We start from the raw sequence: 11377 nt of genomic DNA, 5'->3' as shown, positions 1-11377 counted from the left end.
TATTACCCTCTATATTCACGGCGTATTTAATCTCGTTAAACGTATAATCTATATACATTTCGTATATAATATATCGTTTTTGTATTTCTTTCATTAAGTTATAGGTAAATTTGATCTTGCGCTCAATTTATGTTATGAAGGCAATCTTAGCTTCGAGTATAGATTTAGTATCGTGCCCTTATCGCCATTTTTTCCCTAATTGGTCGAACGCCTTTATCGCTCGTCATTTTTCCCTTTTCACAATGCAATTTTTATATTTATCACAGTAAAAACAAAATCTTACTCCGAGGCCAATCAGAGAATAACAGTCTATAAAAAATATAATTATAGGGATTGAAATTAAGCTTTTAGGTCTTAAAATCAGATTTACACCGCTGAAAGTGGTCTGTATCTGATCTGAAAAGCAGTTATAAAGCTTACTTAAATCATTTTTATACACGTAAAGCTCATATTCCTATAAAGAATATAAGGTTTAATTGTATATTAATAAACATGATTCCTGCAATAAATGAATTAAATAAGCTTTAAACAATATTTTTTAAATTGTGTTTTTATACTTTACCAGGGTGTCTTACCCGATCGATGATTTAAAAATTCTCGGCCATTTCTTGGGTTTCTCCCATTCAATTTAAAACAGTTCAAATGATTTAAAAAGATTTCTAAATATTAAAAAAAACTCAGATTTCTGATTTGAAACAGGGAATTTTGGAAGAGATTTATAATTCCGAGTTGTAATATGGGAGAGTTTCTGTTCATAAGAATTATGATTATGATTAAAATTAAAATTCAGTTTAATTGAATTTTTCATATTTTGTTTAATTCCCTTCTTCTAAATCAGAATTAAAATTATTATTCAAAATTCCTGTTCCATCTAAAAAAATCTGTTCGAAGACAAATAAAAATTATAATTTTTATTTGACATTATTAGAATTATTTACGAAAATTGTCTATCCTAAGATCAAAATTACAATTTTTACAGAAATTCCCTCCACCAAGTCAGAATTAAATTTATCTACAACATTGTCTACCATAATTTACAAGTATTGTAATTTCCTTTTAATTTAAAGGAAAAAAATTGTTATTAAAAAAAATTCTCGTTTGGAATAAGGAAATTTTAGAAATTCTATCCAAATTTTCTTGGACCAAAGATTCTTTGGCAAATTCCCTTTTTATAAATCAGAATAATTTTTTTCAAAAATCATAATTCTTTAAGAAATCTGCCGGGATTTGGAAGAACACCGTTAATTGCATTTCGGATAAGTCCCTTGAGTTGCCTACCGTTAACTACTTTCAGGTGACTTATCCGATTTGCAGTTAAGTGTCTTCTTCCAAATCACGGCAGAAATTCCCTGTTCCATAGCCATAATTATAATTCTTTACGGGAATTTTTTATAATCTTTAGAAGATTCCTTATAACAAGTCATAATATTGCATTCATTTCCAAAATTCCCTGGTTCACGTCAGAATTACTATAATTTACCAAATTTTCTATTATAATTAAAAAATATAGCAACTCCCTTTTTAAATTAGAAAGATAAAAGTTTCAAATTTTCAAAATTATAATTTTTAATGAAACGTCTAATTCGTGAGTAAAACAAAAATGAAAATTAGAATTCTTTCCGGAAATTACCGTTCTATCTTGGAATTATAATTCTTTAGAAAACCCCCTTTCTCCAATCCTAATTCTTTGCGGAATTCATCTGTTCGCAAGTGAAAGTTTAATTCTTCACGAAAATTCAGTGTCACAACTTATAATTATTATAAATCTTTTTGAAAATGTCCTGTTACAAGTCCGAATAATTGTACTTCTTGGAGTGAATTTTTGTGCACGTTTCATTTATTTATTTCCTGTCCCAACTCATAATTATAAATCTTTTGAAAATTCAATTTTTTAAAGTCGAAATCAAAATTTTTACTGAAATTCACTATCCAAACTCAGAATTATAATTTTTTTTAAATGCACTGTTCCAAGTTCGAATTATATTTACTTACGAAATTTTGTATTATTGTTCTGGAATATAGTAACTCCTGTTTTCAAATTTTGAAGAAGGAAGTTTCGTATTCTGGCGAGTTCTGATTAGGGAGAAGAACTTTCAAACGGAAATTCCCAGTTCTATCTCAGAATTATAAGTTTTTTTTAAAAATCCACTTTTCGAAACTAAACATTATCATTCTTCACTGAAATCTCCTTTCCCAACTCATAATTGATTTGAACCAATTTAAAATTGTATTTCTTTCATTCTCCATTCTAAGTGAGAATTAAGATTTTATCAGGAATTCCCTGCTTCAATTTAGAATTAAAACAATAAAATATATGAAACCACTTTTAATTTTTATATTAGTACATTCGAGAGAAAAACGCCGATCACTGAACGAAATTCCCGGTTTTTACGACTTTCCGGTCAACTAGACACACTATTTAGGAAGGAAAAAACCAAGAAATGAAAAAGGAGAATTTTCTAATTGATTTAATCACCGACTTAGTATGGGGAAAAATTAAAAATAGGGCAAGCACAACATTAAGATTTTGTTTTTACCGTGTAAAAACAGAAAATTCGTATCTAGCAAATATATAAATTATATCTCTATAAAAATCCAAATTATTTGTACGTCCTGTCACTTTGTGAATAAATCCTCTATAATTCTTGAATTCCTTTATAAAAACGTTCGATACAATTTTTCTGCTTATTCTCGTAATCGAAGAAATGGTGTGACTCAGAGTGAATAGAAATGTGTTTCTGTCACACTAAATCCGGAACGGTATGTCTGCAATGCTCGGACCATTAATTTCGCAATGCACATCTCGCATAATATAACGGGCGCAATTAAAAAAAGACGACGATCGTGCACACGTTTTGCATGTTATTGTCCCTCAACTTGGGGTGAGAGAATGGACAAAGGGGCACGCGTCGCTAACTCCTGTCGATTTCATTTTTCTATGCAGCTTTTTCCCGAAAAATTCGGGACTCGATCCACCCAAGGTCACGGAGTTGACCTTATCCTCACCCAACCTTGCATTCGAGGGACCAGATGCGGACCATCTGAGTGACCCATCTTTCTCGAATCAACAATGCCCCTGAAATTTCCATTTTTTTTCCCAGCACTCTGATCCCCCCCCCCCCCCCCCCCCCCCCCCCCCCGTCGATTCTCTCCCCAAATAGATTTTAGCCGCAGCTTCTACGTATGTATGCATATTTTTATTATTTCTGTCTCGTTTCTTTCCTCTCATTGGACTCGTAATGGCCGATATTTCCTCCCCTAGAATATATGCTAATGCATCCGGACGCACGCATACTAATTTATACGAATTTTTGGAAACCGTCGAGGGGTTTGTCAGAATGATTCACAATAGACGCGCTTAGGGATCGACGGATATTTATGGGGTTTAAGACAAAAAGGGCGTGCTTTGCACTCGGGCATACGGGTTTTGATACGGAGTTTTAAATAAAAACTGGAGAACATATTGATTTTATTTTCCTGGGTATTGTAAATGATGGATGATTTGATACGGGTGGAATATAAGTCGGAGACGTAGCAGATGGGCGCCTTTAAACCATTGAAGGATAGATTAAATTTTTTAGCATTATTTTGAGAATTTAGGGAATATTTCTTTTTAAATTTTAATAGAATGAATACTATTATAGCGAGCATTATCATGAGGTTATTAGTAGTAATTAAAGTTCCGGGCCAAAGAACCGGCAGTCATAACCGGGTGTATGATCCGGTCCCTCGGGAAAATAGTATTGAATCTATAAATAATTATTCTGAAAAGTCTTTTTTATGCTGGATATGAAAGGTCCAAATACTTAAAAGTGAAAACGAAAAATATTATGCAAATTTTTTGATACTTTATAATTTAAGGTCAATCAGGGTGATCTTGATACAGAGAGTAAACGTGATTCGACACTTTCGTGCACGAAGAAACAATTATATTTCGATTCAATGGCAAGTCACGCGAGGACGTACTTCATTCTTAAATTGGCTGGGAAAATACGTCAGGGTAAAACCGACAAAATTGAAATGCAGAAGTAATAAAAATTTAATGCCATCATTCAGATTAATGATAAGCCACAGTGGCATGTCGAACTAATACTCGTTATTGACCGAAATTTGTTTGACTAAAACTTATTTGAGGAAAACTTGTTTGAATGAGTAACTTCCAGGAAACACAGAATCAACAAGGCTGCGGTTAACGGATTGAACTTCGGAAAATAAATTGGGTGGGCTTTTTGTTGTTGTGGTAAGCGAACAAACGAAAAATTTCGGATATCACGCCTAGCCTAATTTTGTGGGAAGGACACTCAATGCAGTGGTGTGTGCTACCAACGGAAACGCGTCTTTACCATTCGTCCGTCCGTCTGTCAGTAATCGTAGTCCCTTCGAGGGAAGTCTAGCCGGAATACGAATATTATATATTTTGGGGAGTGATGTTAAGTGAGGGTAGCGGTAGCTACAATTTCCAACTACCGCGTGGTCACTGAAGAGAACAGCTGCATCGCTTTCAACATTCAACATTTCTGTCGAACTGTCACAGGCCGTTAATGCGAGTACCTGGCGCTTTACCCAAAGGGGGTGAAATCACCTCAAAACGTAAAATTTACCTAAAAACGACCATTCCAGACAATGTAATACACAAGAGGGGTCGCAGTTTTTCGACAATTTAACAATAGGGTAATAGTAATAATCAGTGTTGGAAAATTATTGATAAATACACTTTTTCAGTTGAAGTTATTTATTCAGGAAATGAACTTTAGACACTTTTCCGGATTCTATGAAAGCATTATATTTTTTTTCAAAGTTTCAAATTATAAATTTAAAAGTATATATTTTTATAGGAAATTTAATTGCATCTCTTTTTTCTTTAGATAAAAAAGTTATAACTTTATCCATTTTTTAAATTAAACCGAAGCCCCCTTTTTTGACAATGTATAAAAAAACTGAACAGTTTTTTTGTAATGACACCTTGTTGTAATATTTAGTCAGTTGACAACATTTTTTATCTATTCAAACAATTCTTTTTCAAAATGCCATTTTTGCTACTCTTTCATTAATAGACCTAATGTTGATTACGGAATCGACTAAAAATATCATGACAGAGACATCTTAAAGTCATATTTTTTAATTCACAATAAATGTTAATTATTTCAACAAATTCTATAAAAAAAATGCAAATTTTGATTTCTTAACGAATATAGTCCCATTTTTAACCGTTCAACTAAAAATATCATAGCAATGATTCCTTGATATTATATTTCTGAAATTGACAGAAAATGTTAATTTTTTAACAATCCTTATAAACAAATACTTATTTGAACCTTTTTTCGTGAATAGGCTCAGTTCTGATATAAGCAACTACGAATGACTTCTGTCATGTCTTTTAAAATGATAAAAACTATCAATCATTTTAAAAAATCGTATAAATAAATGCTCATCTTTACCGTATTTCTTTAAATAGGCTCATTTTTTTCTCCAGACGAAGTATTAGTTATTGCTAAAAATTCGCACGACTCTCCGTAACCTTCAAGGTATAAATGTATGATTTAGGCAATGTCCCAGGTTAAAATGTATATTTTTTGTTTGAATAGAAATTTTCAAATGCTATTTACTGAACCAGTCGTCAAACACCATAAAGACTATTTCTTGTAAATTTCATTCAAAAAATTCTAAAAATGGACTTAACAAATGCGAGTTGCAGTCAAAAAGGATGAAACATTTGTTTTCTTCTTAAAACGGGAGTTGTAGGGCTTACTTCGAAAACGGAAAACGCTATAACTTTTTTCGAGAAAAGAAGATACGTAATACAATGTATTATAAGAATAAATGCGTTTTTAATTAAAATTCAAAACTTACCTAAAAAGTTTTAAACTTCAAGTGCTCGACATTCAAAAATCATAATTAAGTACACTTTCATGCTGTGCTACTTAAAAAGACTGGAATATTTTTAAATATACATCTTTCAATGTTTAAAATTTGGATTTTTTCAACTTTGAACTCTTTTTCAAAGGGTGTCAAGTATGTATTTAAAATTACATTAATTATTTAGAATACTTTTTTAAAGCGTTTTTTTATTTCTGACTTCCATTATTTTCAATTTTAAGTTATCAAGCTTAAGAAATTAGAAATTTGTTAAAAAATTCAAATAGAAATTTGAAAATTCAACAGTGAAAGAAATCTATGTCTGAAAATGCTCTCGAATTTTCATACTTTTCAATAATATGAAATAACAGTTAAGCTATGTTCAAACCAAGTAAGATTGAAATTGATGAAAACTTTTAAATATAACACACTGATTTTTTTTTAATTACCCAGACCATTTTGAAACATTGTATTGCAATTGCATGTACTTGAAACTAATTATAAAAATTAATAATTTCTAGGTGATTTCTACCCTTTCAATACAAAATTTTCAAACAAAAATTTCCAGGGGATTGAGCCACTACGAGACAAAGAGCATATCAACTTAAATATATTACATTTTCATAAAACATTTTGATTTTCAGTTTTTTTGCAAGCTGCAAGGCACGAAAACGAACAACTTCTCAAAAGGAACTCTAAGTTATCGTTTCACTGACCGCCGTTAGAAGGCAGTTTTGAGTATTAAATATGGTTTTAGAGACTTTTTTCCATTTCTAGAGACTAGCTATGCTTGACTAGATTATAAATTAATACTTAGCGGATAGAGCTTTTGGTCATTTTCATCTAAACCTTGGCGGGTCGACGTTGACGGCATTTCGTTATAAAACCTGCGACTTTTTATCATAGGCTTTAATATATATTTTTATTATTATTATTATATTTTAGCCATATCCCTTCCGGGGTAAGCGTAGATTATATTAATCGGTTGGCTGTGTATAAGATTGTACTTTTGTTGCGGGTTATACTGTGTCCACCCTGAGTTTGTTGGTTTTTGCTCCTTGATATCTAATTTTAAAGTCGTACTTAAAAATTATGCGTATTTCTTCTTCTCGGTTAGACGGGATTTTATTAAGTCGTTATGATAATAACGTATTATTATCACGAACCTATCCGATTTCTATTGTTCCCGTATGAAAAATATCTTATAGCTTTATAGAGACTATTTCTTATAAATCTTGGTCTTATCATTAAATTGGCGCATAGTAAAACGTCCAGAGAAAAGCAAGTCAGCGAACGAGGACAAGTATTTAATATCGAATGTAGGTAAAATGTTGCTACTTATAACCGAATCTAAAATCAGTCAAGAAACTTGAAACGAAGATCCTCCCTAAGGACCCGGCGCATTCAAAATAGGAACTTTGTCGATCACTCATTCATGTTAATCATTTACAATTAATATTTACACTATAACATCGCGATTAGAATATACTTATCATAACAACTTTTTAAATACGGGGCCGATAAATTGTTGTCCTTCCATGGGAGTGATCGACGCCTTTTTCCACAAAAGGTACGTATACTGACTCAACGACGTAGAAACGATCAAAAGATTATCAAAATCATCAAAACAGTCAAGAATGAACCAAAAACAAGCTGATGTGCATCCATATAAAATCGTATCTCTTAAAAAAATACTATATTCTTGGCTACGTTCTCGTAATTTAGGAACCAATACCGTGTGCTCTTTTTGTAACGTGGTTTTGTAATGCCATCGTTTATCCTTCCCGGTAGAAATGAGAGGCTTGTGAACTTTATGCAGGGCTCAAGGTGAAAGATGCTGTGAGTGAGCCATTGACTCTTGCCTTAACTGGCAGGTAGACCAAGGCCGGTGCAAAACGCTTCAAAGGTCCAGAATCTTCCCCACCAGTTGCACCACAATCCTGACTTGGGGAGAGCTGCTGCTCTTCAATCAAAAAAGGTTGCATTATCGTCTTCTCCGGATTCGAATTCAAGTCCTGGGGCATCGCATAACTCGCAGGAACTTTGTGCTTATTCGCGACTTCCTTAAGAATTTTGCTTAACTCAGCAATAACACTTTCCGTCGGCTCTCCAAACGCCTTGTGATCTTTTCTAATGTGCTTTTTGATGCGATTCAAATTTGCTGTCGCATATCCACATTGTGCACATTTATAGACCCCTTCAGGTGTTACCTGAACTGCAGTGTCATTCTGTTTCTGAATACTGGGTTCATTAAAATTATTCTGAGCTTGAGGACTTAGATTTTTTTGATCCTCGGGTTCCACTTCCATCTCTTTTGTTTCGTTGTTTTTCTCTCCAAAAGCTTCTAGCCTGAGGTTGTTAAAAATTGGCGCTGGAAACTGAGACAGTAGATTGGGGAACTGGTGACGAGTTAGAAGATGATGGTGAAAATGTTCTGGTTGGGAGAAACTCTGAGGACAGAGAGGACATTGTAAGAATTTTTCATTTTCAGTTGAAGGTTCTTGAGGATTGAGGTGTGATCTTTCATGAAGGAAGAGGAAAGGTAGAACAGTTGTGGAGAAGTTGCAGTAGGAGCATCTGTAGCTTTTGGATTGTTGATCTTCGATCGATGATCCGAATAAATTTGAAAGGACTTGACTCCCTAGGGTTGCAGTCAAATCGGGAACTTTGGTTTGCGAGGATTCAAAACCATTAGGTATCTTCAGATGCGAATTTGGATGAGTGGGCCTTGATGTTCCTGCTGGTCTGTTGTTTCGTTGGTTTGCTTGGTATTGCTGCTCTAATTCCTTCCATTTGTCAATCCCCATTTTTCCATGGTCACCCAATAAGTGGGCCTTGAGCCATTTAATGCTTCTAAATCTTCTGTTACAAATGGGACAAACCTCAGTAAAATGTGTAAAATATCTGTGATTCAAATCACCAAGTTGTTCAGGTTTTAGAGCTGAATCATCTGTATGCGCTGTATCAAAGCTTTCTTGTTTATTTCCAAGATTCGAGCCTTCCTCAACGATTCCATGAGTGTTGTGTTTGTGGACTCGTAAGAAATACTTGCTGCATAGTTCTTTGTTGCATATGTTGCAAATGACTCCACCGATTTGTGCCCCGTTTTCAATTTCGATACCATGCATTCTTTGCATATGGGTTTTCATAAAGTATTTGTTGCAGAGTTCCTTGTTGCAAATTTCACAGTAACTGGATGTGGGAGTTAAGGATGAGGTTTTACGGTCGGAGGCTTGACCTGATGTTGGAGTTGAGGGCATGGATATTGATGGCATATGTGACAAAGAATTCGAATCGCTATAATGTTGTTTGTGATCCTCTGAGATATGTTTCCTCAGGGCTTCTTGGTTTTGATATTCTTTCTCGCACAATGTGCAGTAAGAAGTAATAGGGGTTGAGGATTTTTCGTGAGATGGTGAGACAGGCTCTTCTGTCGTGATACCATGCTCCATCATATGAGCTTTTAAACTTACTTGAGAGTCACACTCTTTGCCACAAACGGAGCATACAGAGACCTTGTTAGCTTCAAGGCCATTGAGTTGTAAAATCATGGTTTGAAGTTTTTGAAGATCCTCTGAGATAGAATCGTTGTTCGTAATTCGTTGTTCCACAGATTCTGATTCATACTCCACCGAAGGTGACGTTTCTTCGGCATGAACCCTTTGACGATGAGACTCATATAGTTCAAGGTTCTGGAAACGAATTCCACAAGCTTTGCACTCATGTTCATCAGTTGATCTATCACTGTACTCTGAGCCACTTCCTCCCTCGTTCATGATCAAGTTTAAAGGAGTGGTTTGTATTTGATGCCAAGTGGCAGCTGATCCCGGATTGATGGGTGGTTTTTCGTTGTCCTGGATAACTATCCCGTGTTTCTTGAACTTATGAATACGTAGTGTAAATTTGTTGCAGTATTCCTTGCCGCAGATTTCGCAAAACGCATCTGGGTTTAAAACTCCTAGTTTTCGGAGACGTTCGGCACTAAAGTTAGATTCTTTGGCTTGTTGGATTGATTGAGGGGAAAGATTTCTAGGTGGGGGCATGAATAAATTATCCTCCTGCTCGACTCCATACTCTTGTTTGAAGAGCATCTCCATTGCCCCAGGACTTTGGTGATGTATTTCTCTATCCTCATCAGGTTGTGGCATCTCCGGATTAAGATTTTGCTGATCTTCCTGTTGAATAACTGTTGCTGTATGCACCTTTTGTTTATGTTTCCTAACAGATTCCTCGCTTCGGAACCTTTTATGGCAAATATCACAGGGAACGGTAAGAGGTGGGAGTGGTTGTGTCATTTGAGGTGATTGCGACAATTGTGGCAACTGTTGTAATTGTGGTGGTAACTGTTGTAATTGTGATAGCTGTTGTAATTGTGGTAACTGTGCTAATTGTGACATATGTTGTAATTGTGGCATTTGAACAATAGAACTACTTTCTAATTTTTGATTGGGTTCCACTTTAATATTATTCGAAGTCATTTGTCCTATTGGATAAAGTGGTCCAATTCCTACACTATTCTCTCCCACTGTCATCGGATTTGGAGGATCCACGTAAATTCCATGCTTATTAGCCTTGTGCGTTTTGAGGAAATACTTGTTGCAAAATTCCTTATTGCAGAGATCACAGTAAGCGTCGGGATTAAAAATCCGCACCGGTGCTGGCCCCAAAGTGGTTCGATGAATCTGGCCAGAATCAGAAAGGGTAAATCCTGGGGGTAGAGGGAAATACTGTTGAAGTCCTCCAGGAAAATTTGGCAAACCTGTTAGATGATTTGGCAAAGAAGTGATGGGACTCATATGGCAATTCGCGGACCATTCTTCACTCTGTTGTTGGGTTTGAGTTTGGATCTGGTTTTGATTATGATTCTGAGATTGCACATGCTCAGGTAGCCATGAAGAGCCTATATTTTTTATTTCGATATTGGGAAGGTGAGATAAATGAAGAGATTGATCAGACTGCTGATTGATCGTTTCTACAGACGTTTGATTTTGAATTCCCGGCTGAGGTGATTGGCTATCTGATGGTATGTGGGACGCGGTTACAAAATTGTGCTCACACTCAAGGTGCAAGTCGAGGGTTGCTTTGCCATTAAACAATTGACTACAGTACTGGCAGCGGAATTCTATGTTTAAATTTTCGTCTTTCGTTGTTGGGTGGCCTAGAAGCGCCTCTGCTTGTGGCGAATTCGGCTTACCTTCCGGGTCTGCATCTTCCTCTTCTTCCTCAGACTCAGGATGATCGCCGAGCATAAGGGAAGTTGGGAACCTCACAGGAGTTGCTTGTTTTCGTCTTTTTTTGGGTCCTGAAGAATCCATTTCTCCAAGGAGACGTTTTCTGGCATCTCGGTCCTCATTGCTGGACCCGTCGCTGTCCACTGGTTCGGGATCAGCTGGTTCGGGTATCCGAATTTCCTGGGCCACTGTAGACATCATTTTTCTTATTCTACCTTTTTGAAGAACGTCTACCGTCTAGGGTAGCTCTGTCCCTCCTTAGAGTCTAGTTTCTGAAATCAGAAAAGAAG

The 11377-nt window shown here is 35.3% G+C and overlaps 1 protein-coding gene across 1 annotated transcript; it reads right to left on the bottom strand.

Moving 5' to 3' along the window:
- Nucleotides 1–7498: 7498 nt before the first annotated feature.
- LOC117175474 lies at nucleotides 7499–11288 on the bottom strand. The gene is made up of 2 exons (XM_033365181.1): nucleotides 10314–11288; nucleotides 7499–10178 (listed from the first exon to the last, which is right to left on the bottom strand). Exons 1-2 carry the CDS (start codon nucleotides 11286–11288, stop codon nucleotides 7668–7670), a joined length of 3486 nt encoding a protein of 1161 aa, XP_033221072.1. The 3' UTR covers nucleotides 7499–7667.
- Between the last annotated feature and the right edge of the window lie 89 nt (nucleotides 11289–11377).

The sequence above is a fragment of the Belonocnema kinseyi genome, chromosome 6, assembly GCF_010883055.1.
Source record: "Belonocnema kinseyi isolate 2016_QV_RU_SX_M_011 chromosome 6, B_treatae_v1, whole genome shotgun sequence".
Lineage (NCBI taxonomy): Eukaryota > Metazoa > Arthropoda > Insecta > Hymenoptera > Cynipidae > Belonocnema > Belonocnema kinseyi.
The sequence above is the reverse complement of the archived record's forward strand: the minus strand, read 5'-3'. Positions and strand labels throughout refer to the sequence as shown.